The 16,914-nt window shown below is 38.0% G+C and overlaps 1 protein-coding gene across 2 annotated transcripts in view; it reads left to right on the top strand.

Moving 5' to 3' along the window:
• Nucleotides 1-16,914, top strand: part of ITPK1 (inositol-tetrakisphosphate 1-kinase) — a 123,651-nt gene that overhangs the window by 99,128 nt on the left and 7,609 nt on the right. For both annotated transcript variants that reach the window (XM_063290259.1, XM_063290260.1), the window contains exons 5-7: nt 9,705-9,803; nt 11,720-11,760; nt 13,753-13,918. In XM_063290259.1, coding sequence (XP_063146329.1) covers nt 9,705-9,803; nt 11,720-11,760; nt 13,753-13,918 — 306 coding nt within the window. The remainder of the gene's footprint in view (nt 1-9,704; nt 9,804-11,719; nt 11,761-13,752; nt 13,919-16,914) is intronic.

The following is a 16,914-nucleotide window of genomic DNA, read 5'->3' as shown; positions in this document are numbered from 1 at the left end:
TCACCAAAATGGGTTCCTGCTGTTGATTGCTGACTAAATTCTTTTCGAAGCTCTTGAGTAATAGATCTTGAGTGATAGGAGAGAGCTGATAAATTGTGGGGGGGGGGGGAGGACTGGAAGGACAGCTACATTCCAAAGAAAGATCAAGGAGACTGCAGCATGACCTTGAAAATGCATGGGATGTGGAGAAGGGGGGTGTATACAAAAGAGAGATAAGGGAAGTGGGTGGATACATAAAAGCAAGCAGCAGAAACAATAATTTAGAATAGCCCAGAGGGAATGTATGCGCTTCTAGTACATTCCAAAAGAAAAAGAGCATGGCATATATTTGGGCTCATGTAATACGTGGAAGGAGAGGCCCAGTTTGGTATAGTGGTTAAGGCATCAGGCTAGAGACCAGGAGGCCATGAGTTCTTGTCCCACCTTAGGCACAAAAAGCCAGCTGGGTGACCTTAGGCCAGTCACTCGCTCTCAGCCCTGGGAAGGAGGCAATGGCAAACCATTTCTGAAAAACCTTGCCAAGAAAACTGTAGAGACTACTCCAGGCAGTCACCAGGAGTCAACACTGGCTCAAAGGCACCAAAAAAGAAAAAAAAGCATGGAAGGCAGAGGAAAATACGTGAATTTGGATAATCCCATTAATTTGGAGGAATAAGTATGATGAAATAAATTAATATAGAAATGTTTGGGAAGAAATTATTTGGCTTACCTTTTGATGAAATGGGCAGTCTGCTAAAACAGCAAAGTGAGTGTTGTGTGCTGGGTTGGGGAGAGCTGTGGGGTAAACTTAATGTGATGAACGCCTACCCAAGTTTCCAACCAGACTCACACAAGAAGCTTATGGATATCTGGTTTATTACCAGATAGTATGCAGGTTCAAGAGCAAAGCTGAGAATGGCAAAAGCGCGGGTCTTTCAAACAATTAAAGCTTAGGCAGTTCCCATCCCTCCCCCCAGAGTCAGTAAGAGTCCACTCCCCACAGCCTGCAGGTGTTCCTAACGGTTCCTGCCGGTCTTCGGGAAAATGTCCTTGAACAGGCAAGATAACCCAAATAGACATTCCAAAGCCTCTTCGTCAGTGCCTGGTACAAAAGAACAAGAGCAGCGCCCTCCCGAACAGTAACACGTGTCAGCACCAGCATGGCATGAGAACTGGTTACGATGTTCACAGGAACATTGGAACAGGAACCATGGCTAGTGGGCAAAGAGGGGCAACAGGAAGGGAGGTGTCTGCTGTGGGTTCAGGTTCTTGGGCAACTTCAACAGATACTAGACTGATCATTTACAGCAGCCATGTTGTGAATGGCTGTGTCCCTCACTGCTAACTTTTTTGACAGCACCCAAAAGATTTCAATTTGGGGAGCAGTGATTTACATGTGCTCCACTGCTGAGTTTTGCCCCTACCCTCAATCTCCCAGGTATTCTGTCCTTAAAAGACTAAGGAAAGAAAAGTTGGCTGCAGCTGCTTGAAGGTTTTGCGTGTAATTTCTGCCAGTGGTGCCCAGTAGTGCATATTCTGTTTGGTACTGTAAGATGATGACTCCAGGTTTTGGTTTAGCCAGCCACAAGTGGGTTAGGCTGCAGAAAAGGGTCTGCCAAGAAAGATATGCAAAGCGTTTCCTTTATAGGCATCTACTACTTACTGGTGCAGTCTTCCTAAGTCTGGTGCCTTTCTGGGAACATAACTAGAGAGTGACAGCTGAAGAAGGCTGTTTTGTTCGTGTTTATATTTGGCAATCTGAAACCCAGTATTCTAAATCAGAATTGTGTGTGTGTGTGTGTGTGTGAGAGAGAGAGAGGATCTATGAGATCTAAGTGTGGTTGTACTCCTGGATTCATCCCAAAAGTCATGTTTTTTCTATCCCAGTGCTGATTTTGATTTTGACCGCTGCAGGAGGAAAGTCTTTTTATACCTTTGGAAGATGGACAGTGATCTATGTATGTTTTCCCCATATAAACACCCATGCCTAACATATAGATGTGCAGATTAACCAAGTCCATCTTGATTTCATGAAATACTATTTGGCCTGACTAAAACCTGGAAGAGAGTAAAAACTAACTGTAAATTGTGGCCCTCTGGAATCTGTTGTCTACCATACAGCTGCAATTATAGCTCCTTTCGCTTGCTGTTTGGGAAATGCTATAATATTGGGCTCCCTATCTTTCTTTTTAACATACGATTGTACTTGAAAATTAAATATGCACCCTCATAACTGCATAAAGCAGATTCTTAGATCAGAATTCATTGTGAGATATGATTTATTCATATTTCTCAATTGCAAATCCCTTACTTATTTCAAACTATATGGGGCTAAATCTTTACTGGCTCAACTGTCCAAGAAAGGTCATGCCTGTTTCCAAAACAAAATGGGTTGTTTTAGATTTGCTACTTATTCCTGATTTATTTACTAACTCTAAAAGTTTCCATATCCACACAGCTTTTGTAGATGGACGGACTAGATAATGTCAAGGCAGTTGTTTTCTGTGTATTTATGCCCTTTCTTTTTTACACTTTGTTCCTTTTACTTCCTCCCCCTAGGTTCTCCCATAGTTATTTATAGCAAAGAACCCAGAAACATTCTTACCACTGCTTTTTCACTAAGTTTTCATATGATCCTGAAATAACATATAGGAAGTAGAAAATGGAAATAGATATGAAGCTGTGTGTTGATGTCTACAATGGTTTGATGTGCTCTGCATTGATAAAGAGTTGGATTTCTTAAACTGCTCTCTTGGTAATCATCGTTATTGTTACAATTACATTTATTATTGTTTAATGCTGTACTCTTATTTAACTTGCAGTAGAATGCCATAGTCTTATTTTTCAGTTCTTTCTCACATAACTAAAATTTTGAAGATAATGCTGACTACCCCACCCTGCTATTTTTGTGGAAGCAGCCTGATTTTACAGCTTTTCAGTATTCAGTTGTGTTCCACCATATTTTGTTTTTTATGAAGATAGAAGTGCAAGATGCAGATTTTTGAAGGATTTCAGCTATGGTTCGGTTTGATTCAAGGCATGGTTGGCCACAATTACAGCAAGTTTTGACCCATCAGGAAAATAAATATTTTTAGCCTTCCCAAATGACAAATGACAAATCAGTATCCTTGTTCCTTACCCAAGGATAACACCAAGCAAATAGAAGGCGGAGGAAAAGGCAGCACTTATGGCATCACTTGTTTTATACAGATATACATGAGAAATAGAATCACCCACACCCACAACTTTGCATAATGTTGGGAGCCTCTCCTTTGGTCCAAAATATTACCAGTCAATGCAGTTTTGGGGAATGGGGTTTGTTTGTTTGTTGGCTTGTGCTGAGAGTAAAGAGATGTATTTTGGAACCATGACTAGAGCAGTATCAAGATCAAAGCAATACAAACCGGAAACCAGTTTGTCCTCCTTGGCCATGCTCATAACAGTAGAAGTGCAGTTTTCTAGTTCAAACCACCCTTTATCAGCCTGATGTCCTTCAGTTTTGCTGGACGGTGAGTTCCAGAATTCAGCTATCCTGGACCTTATTTTCCTTGAAACGGCTCTGATGCCTAATTACTGAAATTTGCCTGCTTTGTTTCTCCATCTAGGTCCAGGGTTTTTTGTTGGAGACTGAGAGTTCTAGTCCCGCCTGAGGCATGAGAGCCGGCTGGGTGACCGTGGGCCAGTCCCTCTCTCTCAGCCCAACTCACCTCACAGGGCTGTTGTTGTGGGGAAAATAGGAGGAGGAAGGAGTATCAAGTATGTTCCCCGTCTTGAGATATTTATAAAAATAATAAAAGCAGGATAGAAAATAAAAAAGAAAGAAAAGAAGTCTGGGCTATGGTGGTTCATTGTATTGGATTACAGCTGTGCTGTAAGGGAAAAAGAAACACCTGAGCATAGATTTTTGGAAATGTAAGAATGTAAGGCAGCTTCCATTTCATTGGGTATTGGCTGAAAAGCTTTCTACATTTGATATGAAAAGAATTTCATCAATTTTTTTTAAACAAAAAGTCAAACTATCATAATTTTGTTAAAAGGAAAGCACAGTAAACAGAGGAAGAACAAAAAACTATTCATTTTGAAACAGGTTTGAGGTGGGTAGGTAGGTAGATACACGTCCACTTACACACACACATTTGTAAGCATGTTGTCTATTGACATATTTGCAATCAATTATGGTCGTGGAGATCAAAGAAACAGGTGCTGGGAACAGGATGTCCTGTCAATGACAACAAAATAATTGCCTGGGAATAAAGTCATCCTATTACATAAGATGAGGATTAGTAGGGAAGGGAAGGTGGATTCCTTTATTTCCAAAGGCATATATATATTAGATATATCATTTGCTTAAAACCACATGCTAAATAACCTACGATTTCTGTAATGGATTGAATCTTTTTATATTTGCATATTAGTAGATTATTCTGAAGGTAAAAAAGCTATTTTTGTCAAGAGTGAGCTTCCATGTGTGCAGGAGCCATAAATGAATAACAGCCGTACTGGTTCAGTCTCTGTCAAGTGGAGGTGATGCGAAAGCCCTCTGGATGAGATCGGTGGGGAATTGCTGCCAATTATAGATGGACAGATTAATGGAGCAATATTCCACATTGTAGCTGTATCCATTTTAAAAAAGTATTCTGTCCTACATATTGAAGGAGACAATTGCATTTTTTTTGTTAACTTCTTAAATTTCCAAGAATTCAGAGGGAGTAGAGGGTTGTTTATTTTAAAATTCAGTTGTTTTATTGATTATATCTTTCTAATTGATTGAGATATTTGGATAGATTTAATCTGATCTTCCTCAATTTAATGCCGTCCACATGTATTGAATTCTCAGCAAGATTATCCTTATGAACACATGATTGTGAAATTCTGATTAATCCAACCAATTTAAAATAATCAAGTAAATACTGCAGTCCTGATATTGGAAAAGTATTGTACAAATTATATCTGCAGAATGGAAAACCGTCTCTTAAATGAAGACAATATTTTCTCTATAAGTAGTCCTAAATTACTGGCTTTCTATAGTAGCAACATTCATGTAGTAATGCTCATGCAACACATCAGTGCATGTTATAATTTTTTATTTGTGGGTTTGCTTATGAATTAGAAACATTTATATTGCTATTGTTTTACAAAGACAACTATTCTGATTATTTTATTATATATTGATTCTACTTTTAAAATAAATATTTTATCCTTAAGTGGCTCACATCAGTTAAAACTAAAGGCTTAAAAACTAAGCACTCAAGGCACACATGAGCAGGGAAGGGAAAAGATACATGAGATAATTTGACAATGCCAAAATGCAATGGTGAGTTGTGTAAAAACATGTATATCTAGTGGGGCCTAAGCTGATCTTTCCTTGCTGGTGGTCTTTCTTTGACAGATTTTGCAGTGACCTTTTTTTCCTGGCTGGTGGCAGAGGCTGAAGTCCCAGGACAATGGGGGTGGATGGAGCAAAATGTTCTTTCTTGGCAAGACGGGGTGAACTAGCTCCCCGCAGCTGTTCCTTCTTTGGCCAGTGAAGGGAACCTGGTTAATTTTCCTGTTGCTGTTACTAAAATCCATGTAGCAAAAAGACTATACTTCCCTCCCACCTCCCAGTTGCAATTTTAGAAGCGTCCCATGGTTCACCTCTTTCTGAATTATTTTCCTTTTAATGCATCTAAGTAATTGCAAGCTTGAATATTCCTTACTACAACAAATTAACAAATGGGACAACTAGCTCTCTGTTGACAGTGAGTGTTTGTGGCTGAGTTTTAAATATGTGATTTCCTCCAAGTACCTTTTTAATGTTTGTTAATAGTGTGATAGTACTGAATGTATAAACTCTCCCTCTACCCAAACATTTGTGTTACTGTGTTTATTTTGTGAAATATCATTTTTTAAAAAAGAAGATTGCTAACATAGTTGGCCCTGTTTACCTCTTTCTCATTGTTTCAGTAGTCATTAGAGGTGCAGGGATGGGTATTAGGCTACATCTGCAATTTATTCGTGTCCTTCTCAGAAGGTCCACTGAAACAATAGAATCCTTATTTAACAATACAAGTGGACCTTTTTTTATTGGAACAATGGTGAGGGACATAGATCCCAATTCAGTTTAGGATTCCATGCTGATAACTTTCATATACATATTATGTATGTATATATTATGTACGTATTACACACACACATACATACATACATAGATACATAATAAATGTGGGGTTTTGTTTTCTATGAGATACAGGTAGAGTATCTCATAAGTGAATGTTCCCTGATAAGAAACAAATCTAAATCTCATACAAAAAGCAAGTCAGAAAGAGCAGTAATAGCTTATCTTATGTTTGGCAAGGTAATTGTTTATGATGAGCTATTTTTTTTCAGTGAGGTATATTCAGTGAGGTGAACCCTTATTTGCAATTGGAAGTAGGACAGTCTTCAAATATATAACTCAGATTTAGTCTTTTCTAAAAAACTAAATGTTTAAGTAATTTATAGTATTTTGCCAAATCAACCGAACAGTCTAAACATTTTGACCCAGAAATGCCAAACCTTTGCTATTACATAATTTATAATTTAAAATATCTTTCCTTGGTTTCACTCCAGTATTACAGCATAGCATCCACTTATCTTTCATATTATAATCTAATGACATTGCTTTGACTCATTCATTCCTTATAAATTAAGATTGTTCTTGTCCTAACTACCAGGAAACACACTGAGACAATGACTTGGTCTCTAATATTTATTACTAGTACTTAACAAGAATCCTAACAAACTGAGGAAGCGTGGGAAAAACCCAGCCATATAAACCCCAAAGGTTAAGGCGGTCCCGATCTGTGTCTCTTTGAATGGCTGAACAGTTCCTCAGTGCTACGCATGCGCTTGACAGTCTGGGTGGGAGCCCCCTGCTCGCCATCCTTACTCATGACAGTTCTGGTACTCTAATTTTAAAAAATGCAAGAGATTTTAGTAATGTGTACAGAAATGCAGGCATTAGCTTGTTTGCTCGCTCTCCCCCCCACCCCCCACACTTTTGGAGTGTTCATGTTGAGAGATGTCTTTGATTTTATCCCACTTCAGTTTAGGGGGGGCAGATTTGAATCTGTAAACAGTTCAAAAGAAAAATAAACTGGAGTCTAGAGAATGATATTAAATAACTCAGACAGAAAGGAAATAGATTGTCTAATAAATCAAATCCTATTTTACACAAACCCATAGTGGACCATGGTAAGAAGTGTCCTGATTATTGAACTTAGCTTTGTTTCTTCTCTGAAAAACAGCCAGAATGTCAGCACTCTCTTTTTTAATTTACAATATATTATAATTCAGTTTCTCTGTTAGGCAGCATAAATTCAGATGAAGTAAACTCTTCTGCAGTTTTAGAGTAGACAGCTGGTTATTACACCACAAGTTTTTTTCCCCTCCTTAATCCCTTAGAGGTGTCTAAATGTGTAAATAGATAAAACTCCATACATAGAGCTTCTCATAATCATTGAGATGAGGAAATTGCTTATAATGTTTGGTAACCTAGGCCACAATACTTTTTGATTATACTTACCATGAGATTACAAACAAACAAACATCTATATTTAAATAAAACTCTTCAGATAGCCAAACGTGTCGAATCATGGCTGATAGTCATTTGTGATTCAGGGCAATTGTTGCCTTCACCAGTAGCCAGGAACCAGTGGAGCACCCACCCTAGTGACATTCTGGAAATTGATAAAAATAGAGCTTTTTCAGACAGCGTTTGGAGCTTGGGCAGCTTGGGGTCAACTTTCTTTGTTTTATTATTATTTGTTTATTTATTTAATTTCATTGGCCACCCAACTCCAGTGGACTCTGGACAGCAATTTGTTGGTGATTATTTATTACTGGGTTTTATGTTATATGTTTTATGATGTTCATGATTTCAGCAGTATAAACAACTAATGAGTAAAAATCTCACTTGGGAAAAAAAGTCCAGCTAGGTCAACAGCCATCTCATGCTCATGTGGCCTTAATGAAAGATTGGTCCTCAGAGTGCTACTCTAAAATGGCACAGGGGATTTGGAACATTCACTTAACTACCAAGCCATGGAGCCCAGGGGCCTCTTAAAATCTAGTACCATTTTTTAAATATACTTGGTGTAACAAAATAGACTCTAGCTCAGTGGTAGACAGTCTGTTTCAGATGTAGACATTTTTCAGCTTTAATTGTTTATCTCTCATTAAGATTGTGGAGATCTTCTGTCAGTCAGAATAGACAATATTGGGTTAACAGAACTAATAGTCTGAACTGGTTAAAAGCAACTTCCTGTGCTATTACAAGTTTCCAATCATAAATCAGGTCATAAATCATACAGTGCGTTTACCAAGGTTTTATATCAGGTATGGCCCTTAGACTTTCTTCCTGTTCTGCTTTCCCAAAGCAAACTCAAGAAGGTTATGTAAGTAGATTTACCGTAGAGAATTAAGAAACTATACTAACAACATGCACAAATCCTACCCTTTATGTTAGCCCCAAAGTTTCAATTCCTTCTGCCGTTCAAAGTCAGTGGCTTTCTGGCTACACATTTCCCGGACTGAAGGTTACTGCCCTGGTCCCTTGTTTACAAAATGGCTTTCTCTGCTGTGACTCTCTGTGACATGAGAATTGGAGACTCCTGCCTCACCAGCTTCAATCCCATTGAACTTAATGGAATCTCATTAAATGTTAACATTGTTCCTGAGAGACTAAAAATGCTGTTATTCCAAAAAAAAAAAAAAAAAACACCCCACCCTTGCATTGTTTGCTCTTCTATGAGCATTCTTTTGAGCATAGGACAGACAGCTAGTTATGCCACACTAGAAGTAACAATAGCCTTGCTTCAGCCAGTGGTTTGCAGGGGTTGGGGATATGCTTTTTAAAGGATATCTCTCAGCCTGTGCAGCAGGTATGCAGAGTTCATTGTCAAAACGAGGTGCTAGTTGAAAGGGGCCCTGTTGTTAACTGCTTTTCATGAAAGGATGGTTTGTTTGCTTTCAGTGGACTTGAAACAGCCCATCTTCCAGGCTGGCCATTTCCAACCGTGTTGATCTGATGGGAAATGCTGGTTCCCAAAAGGCATCTTATACAAATGAGATATAAAATAATACCCACTCTACAAAGGGCACTGTTGCAATAGCCATCAGTTAATCAAGGAGTTGGTTTAATGCAGTTTCCACAGCTTTGACCATTTTCATGTTGTCTCAGGTGGAAGCCACCTACTGGTTAGTGAAGGTATTGGTACAGTGTAATTTTCAGTGCTTTAAAAAAAAATTAATTTATATGAATGTGTATGCCAGATCAGTATAGGATTGGCCCCCTCAGGCTGATAAGCAATTGAATAGCATTGCTTCTGCTGTGTGCTGTGGGTTTTTCCTTGAGAAATGAATTATTTTAATAGATTTTAAAAATAAAATAATTTATTTTAATTTTCATTAATTTTTGTAATTTTGCTAAGATACAGATTTCAGTTAGATCTGTGTACATATCCATTGCATTGTGCATGAGCAAAGGACATGAGCAGCTTTGTCTTGTTGCAAAGACTCAGACATGAAGCTTACATGGACTGGATGCATAAAATACTTTCCTCAGTTGACAGTATTATAGAAAATGCTGAAAGCAGTGGGATAAAACTGAAGAGTACTTACAGTATAGAAAGCAAGCATTGGGATAAACTGTAAAACACCTATAAACTGTTTGGATCCTTTTTTTTCCCATCTCTTTTCTTCAGATGACAGAATCTGTTCTCCGCCATTTATGGAGTTAACAAATGCATGTGGAGAAGACACCTTGAAGCAAATAGAAAAAAATGGAATTGCATTCCCATTCAGTATGTGAACAGTTTTTATATTTTACTTAATAGTGAAGTTGTAGAGCATTTCAACCTGGCTACCTCTGAAATCAATACAATTTTGCTAACTAAGGTACTTTTGGGGGGAGGGAGGGGACTTGCACAACAGATAGCTTGTGGCTTAGTGTACATGCTGGAATTAGGCACACTTGATCCAAACACACATAAAATTATGTGCCTCTATGCTATTAACATGATTAAAAATGAACTGCAGCTCTAACTGTGCTCTATTCTAGCTCTTTTAACTTTGAAAATAAGTATTTTCTCATGGTGACAGTGAAAGATGGCTTATTCAGATGATAACAGTCATGCTAGATTAAATCAGTATTTCATCTAATCCACTATCCAGCTTACATAGAGGCCAACCAGATGCTTTCCTGAAGTCCTTAAACAGAACATGAGGACAATACAGCTTTCTCTGACAATCAGAACTCAGTGGCTAATTTTTTCTTCCATGAATTTATTTGATCCTCTTTTAAAACTCAGATACTTCCTTTACCCTGTATGTGTGCATTTTGTGCATTAAATATGAAAACTCTTATGTACCATAGTATGCTTTATTTTTTCCTTTTCCTTTTCTCTGTCTTTGCTATTTTGCAGATGAATTTCCAGAATTATTTTGGAAGTTCTTGTGTGTCTCTTCTTATTTCAGTGTTCATATTGAAGGTGCTCCTTTTCTAGAAAAAGGCCCTAATGCCCATTTACAACTACAGAGTGATATTTTAGCACATTGAGAACTACTTTCTTGGCATTTTATGCTAGGATATATTATGAATTTTAGTATACATGTAAATGTAACTATAGCATATTAAATGTGCTACAGTATATTAATATAAGTATAAGTTCTCTGGACAAGTTAAAAAATGTGCAACATTAATGTATTAAGCTGTAGAACAATTAAAGTGTACTTTTTAAACTGAGATTCTTAGACTACCAGTTATTTAAATTGCTCTAGTGATGTCAAATGACCATAAAGATTAAACCAGGCAAATTTCTGTAGGAGTGCTGTTCTATATTTGGAATGCCAGTCCAAAAAAAGCCATCCCTTTTCATCTTGCTTTATTTGGAAAGGGCTTTTTAAAGAAATAAAAACAGATGCATTAATCTTCCAGTAGAATTAACATAACTGTCAGAGGCTTAACATATTTATTTTCACTAACATTTATTTTTTTAAAAAAAGAATGTCAAGTTTGTCACTGAATTATAGTGGCATGATCTTGAAGGAGAAACAGTGGCTACATGTAGTACAGTGTATTGTAATGGCTGAGGTGCTGGACTAGGATTGGGAAGGTCCAGATTCAAGTCCCCATCTTAACTAAGGAGTTTACTAGATGACTTCAGGTCAGTCACTGTCTCTCAGCCCAGACCATCTGACAGGGTGATTGTGGGAATAAGATTAGAGGAAATCTCCATGTAAGCTGCCTTGATCTCTTAGAGCAGTGTTTCTCAACCTTGACAACTTTAAGATGTGCGGACTTCGGGAACACTCCGAATTCCCCAGCCAGCATGCTTGAAATCCACACGTCTTAAATTTGCCAAATTTGAAAAACACCATCTTAGAAGAAAGACAGGAATATAAATACAATTGAATAGATAATAATCAATGGACCCTAGGTTGTCCATTCCTTCTTAAGAACTTCCTTGTCCACTCTGATGCCATCCTGGATATTCTGAGTTGAAGTACTAGCATCTCTGAAAGCACCAGATTAGGGAATGCTGGTTTCAAGGGGAGGGCAACCATAGGCTGAATACCATCCAGCTGAGTGGATTAACTAAGTGAACAGCATTAGAATCTAGTTGTCAGGAACAGTACTGAAGTGTCGTGTGTATATTCTTTTGCACTGACTCACAATTTACTCACAATTTACCTTTTTTTTTTTTTTGATTGCTGGAAGTTTGTAAGACAAGAGTCGCCCATGGAACCAATTCTCATGAAGTGAGTATTTGCACAGGGCTCCATATACTGTGTATTTTTAAAAAACTGCCTTGGGAATTGAGAGAAAAACTATTGTAGTGCAGCTGTTTGTTTGATTCATAAGTCTCAAGGAGAAGTAAGGTTTTATTCTGGTTGTCTCTCATGTCTACTTAGAAGTCATTCTTCATATCCTCATGGCTTCATTAATATCACAAGCCTATTTTTTCTCATTTTGAAGGCCAGCATACACCCTCATGCATCTATCTCTGTATCATCCATCTGTCCATCCATCCATCCATCCATCCATCGTTTGTTTATTTGCAGTTTTTGTAACTCATCCCATCCCACAGGTTTTAGACAGCCTATGTCAGAATAAAACGTAAAAAAGAATGAATAAATACAAGATGGTTGCCACTAAACAAGTTCCTTCAGTAAAAAAAAAAAAAAACAGTGGAATGGTATTTTGACAGCTTTACAAAATGCCAGGAAGGAAGGGGGCACAGGAACCTATTAAGGTATTTGAGAGCATGGGGACCACAACAGGAAAGTCCTGCTACTTAGTCCCTTTAACATGGGGGGAGGGGACGGAGTTACTCTCAGTGACCTTTTCACAATGTTCTTACTGCATGAGCAGGTTCAAGTCTGGCAAGAGAGTGCCTTGTTGAACCTAGTGCAGTGCCATACAGGACTTTGTAGCTTATGATCAGCACTATGAGTTGGGACCAGAAGCCTACTGGTAACTAGTGCAGAGACTTTGACAATGGTACTGCCCTGTAGTGGTGGGGTACCCCATCACCAGTTCAGCTGCTACATATGAACCAGCTACAGCTTCTGGGTCATCTCCAAAGGCATCTCACCTTAAATTGGTAGATGACCCCTCTCAGCAGTTTCATAGAGATGTTAAACAATATAGGGGAAAGCACCAAATCCTATGATGCCTGCACTGGAGCAACTATGGCTTCTAGAGCTTTCATCTCCCCCCCCCCCCCACCCCAGTGATCACAGACTGGAACTTCCCACTCACATAGGAGTAGAAACACTGAAGTGCAGTACCACTGACTCACAACTCTTGTAGGTGATCCTGCAGATACCATAGTCAATGTTATTAAATTGAAGCAAATATTTGTAGCTCAGGGTTGAACTGGTACACAGTATATAAACTGAGAGCAAGGCCCACTCCCTCTTTGCACTGAAGATGTTGCCTAGTCTGACAATGAAACGTCCGCAAGAAAACAACAAGGCTCAGAGAGCACCAAGGACTCCAAAATGTTATTAAATGCTGGCAAAAGTTCTCATAAGACAAAGAGAAGTACACTCTCCCAATAAGGGACCTGACGAAGGTCATACACTAGGATGACTATTGCCATTTCCATCCCATTACATAATTACATAATTCTGTATTTTATTGTATGTTTTATTGTAAACCATTCTGAGATGTTTTGGCAAAGGAAGTAGTAGATAAGCATAATTATGTTTGGGGAGAAGTCTAAATAAAAAATCAGCTGCAAGTTGAAGAGACAGACATTAAGTGTTTCCAACTGGATAGCACAGTTGTGCATCTTCCCTCCCTCCCCCCTAGTTCATCTGAATACTAGGCATAAAAGCCTAAAAAATGCTCTGCTGGATCAAGTCAGTGTCCCAAACACCTCAACATTACGTGTTCCACAGTGATCAAGCAACTGCATTCAAAAAGCTCACAAAGGACAGGAAGGCAATAACTTTCTTCCATTCCTGCTCTCTACTGGCTTGTATTTAAGTTTTACTACCTCTAGTCATCAAGATGGATAAACACTGATAACCCAGTCTTCCATCAATTTGTCCAATCCTTTTTAAAACCATCTAAAAATATAGTAATTGACACAACTGATAGCAGCAGTGAATAATTGTATGTATGCATGCATGCTATGCACACTGCTACTAGAACCACCACTACAGTGCTTGTGTACAGTATGTGAAACATGTGTTTTTGTCATCTGATGTGTATGTGTATGAAGTTGTATCTTTATTTTTCAGATGGCTATCATATTCAACCGGGAAGGCCTGAAAGCCATCCATCCTCCATGTGTGATTCAGAGTTTCATCAACCACAATGCCGTCCTGTATAAAGTCTTTGTGGTTGGGGAGTCATATACTGTGGTGAAGAGGCCCTCTGTGAAGAACTTCTCAGCAGGCATTTCTGGTAGGCTTTGGGAGCGGCAATTCAACATGTGTACTAGTGGAAAAATCTGCAGAATAGCATTTTCCAGCTTGGTGAATCCTGATCCAAAACATATGGAGGACATTGGGTTGAGGAAGGTTGAACTCAGTGTTTCTCTGACTTTTTGGTCTTTTGATATTTTTTGAATATCTCCCTCACCTTCCCAAACCCTTGTAACAGTAGTTTCTTTGGCAGATGAACAGCTGTTCTTTGCCAGCAGCTGCTATGTGCATTCAGTTTTATGTACTGAAGTACTAATCTCAAACTGGAGAAAAAGGAGAGGGCATCACAGACTTCTTCCTAAACAAGCAAGTCAAGATGGAAGGAGAAGAGCTTGTTATAGCTAGGAGCTCCTGCATGCTTTTAATTAAGTTTTGAGATTATGGCATCATAATTCTGTTGATAGATGCCATTGGTCTGAAGTTCTTTTGGATACTTGGCCCTGATCATCCCCACTCAACTTCCCCACTAAGAATTTTAGAAAAATTTTCCCTGCATGACACATGCCACCTGAACTTTACTGTAAGCCACCCAGAGTCACGTTTTGTGAGATGGGCAGCTATATAAATATGATAGCTAGACAGACTGACCAACCACTATGTTACTCTTTCTTGAAGGTTTTGACATCTTATTCATATGCTGTCTGCTTTAAATCATGTTAGTGACATTCTTAAATTAGTTCATAACATCTAGATGGTCTTTTTTTCCCTATATCTGTGAATTAGGGTATAGCATTCAAGAAAACTGCACTGAGCTAAAACTTTATTAGGTTTCATTTATTTTTTTCTTCACTCCCTATGAACAAAAATTCTTGGAAACTGTAATAGTACTTTTTGTGTCTGCTTTTTATTTAACTCTTTACGTCGAATCACTGTCAAACGTGCTGTGTTGTGGGTGATTTATAAGTGTTTTATCCAAAGGCTAGTGTGCACAATAGCAAGATGAAATTAAAAAAATATTTGCTAAAGTCACAAAATCCAAAAATTACGATGACTTGTCATTGAATTCTTCTGGGATTTTTTTGAATTTTGCCATCTAGATTACAGCTGTGGTCATTCCGAGCAACCTCCCTTTCAAATACTAATCCTGCTTTTTTTTTTTTGAGATCGCTGGCATTCATATAGCACTTAAAATATTCCTCACAGTCTTTTCAGATAAACCTGCAATCTTCAATCAGTATATTACTCAACTAAAGTTTAGTGGTACATAAATAGAGGGATTATGTACTTAATAACATAATATTCAAAATACCGTTTCTTCCATAGACTGAATGATGGCTTTTTAATAATAAAATTGTTCCCACATTCCTTCAGTACCTTCAAAAAGTCCCACTGTATAATAGCCACATTCGAAATAGATAAATGAGTTTAGATTTTAGCAACATGAATATTTATTTTAGCTTATTTCTTCATACAATGCACATTTTAGTGACTTCTGTACATTGTAGCAATGACCATTAACTTGTGTGGATTTTAAAGGGTCTTATACAAATTCAGAGATAATAAGGTTGTCAGGTGCCCCCAATTGGGATGTTTTGAATTCCTTACAATATTGGGAATAATTCCAGAAAGTATAAATACCTTATTAAAGTGTATTCTGACAGTGGCAAGAATGGACCTAGCACACCATTGGAAAAGAAAAACTCTGCCAACAATACAAGATCGGGACACCAAAATTGGTGAGCAGGCAGCAAGAGCAAAACCGATAATACATATTCACAATACAAATGTGACCAAATTTAAGCTGGAAAGGCTCCCTTATATACAATGCATTACACAGCAAGGCATATTCAGACATCTGGAATATGGCTTTTAGGAAAAAAAAGTCAAGAGACTAATTAAAAACAAGTGAAATTACTTAAACAGAAGTAAGCAAAAATCTCCAAACTTTAATATTAAATAATAAAAGCATAGCATAGAGATTGAAGCTGTGGGAAGTGGTTAGGGAAAAGAATGGAAGGGAGGGGAGAATATGTCACCAAAATTCCCCTTCAGAATGTTTTTACTGATGTTTCATTTTTTCATTTTGCCTTTTGTATCTTTATGCTTTACTCTTTTGTACTCTTTAAGCTTATGCGATGTAATAAAAACACTGCAAGTAGTTATGTGTTAATCAATATGTGCCGATCTCAGGTTGCGAACTAATTCATAGGCCAGCCTTAGTTTTGAAGCATTCTGTGTTAAAGTCCTATAACCTTATCAAGGTCTTCTATTTAAATACATATTCTATCACAAGTTTTAGAGCCAATGCACACTTTACTTTTTCCAAAGATTACACATTTGTTTTTTAATGTTTCAGTTAACACCTGAAATGAAGACTTGGGACTATGAATTCAGCAGCTAGAAAATGATTCCTCTTGTGTTTATTTCTAATCAATAAATACATCTCTGCTGTCTTCTGGGAGTACCCCAGATACAGTATGTCTGATTATTCACATGGGCAGATAGGCTGCAGTAGCAGAAACTCTTGATTTATTTATTTATTTATTTATTTGTATGGTTAATCTACCACCTGAAACCTAACAGACTCTAGTTGGCCTACAGAATTTGCAGTATAAACACAGTGCAAAATTAATATTAAAATTAATCAAATAATAAAATTCATAATCTAATTCTCCAAATTAGAGTACTAAGATAATAACTACAAATTATTTGGTATGTCGCCACTGATTATAATTAATCCCCCAAAGCCTTCTGGAAGAGCCGTGTTGTCACCTGCTTCCAAAAAACCATAAGGGTGGGGCTATCCTTGCCTCAGGGGGCAAGTTACTCCAAAGGAGGGAGGTGCTGCAGAGAACATCCCTTGTCAGGCCACCTCCCGTTGTATCTCCTGATACGTAGGGATCCTTAGGTGTTCCTTAGTTCAGATGGGACAGGTAGAAACCGTATGGGAAAAATGGTCTCTAAGGTATGGCCCAGAGCCATATATGGCTTTATAGATAGTGACTAGCCCCTTGAATTGCACTCAGAAACCTACTG

This window comes from Candoia aspera, chromosome 1 (assembly GCF_035149785.1).
Source record: "Candoia aspera isolate rCanAsp1 chromosome 1, rCanAsp1.hap2, whole genome shotgun sequence".
Lineage (NCBI taxonomy): Eukaryota > Metazoa > Chordata > Lepidosauria > Squamata > Boidae > Candoia > Candoia aspera.
This window is presented reverse-complemented; position numbering and strand designations above follow the sequence as displayed.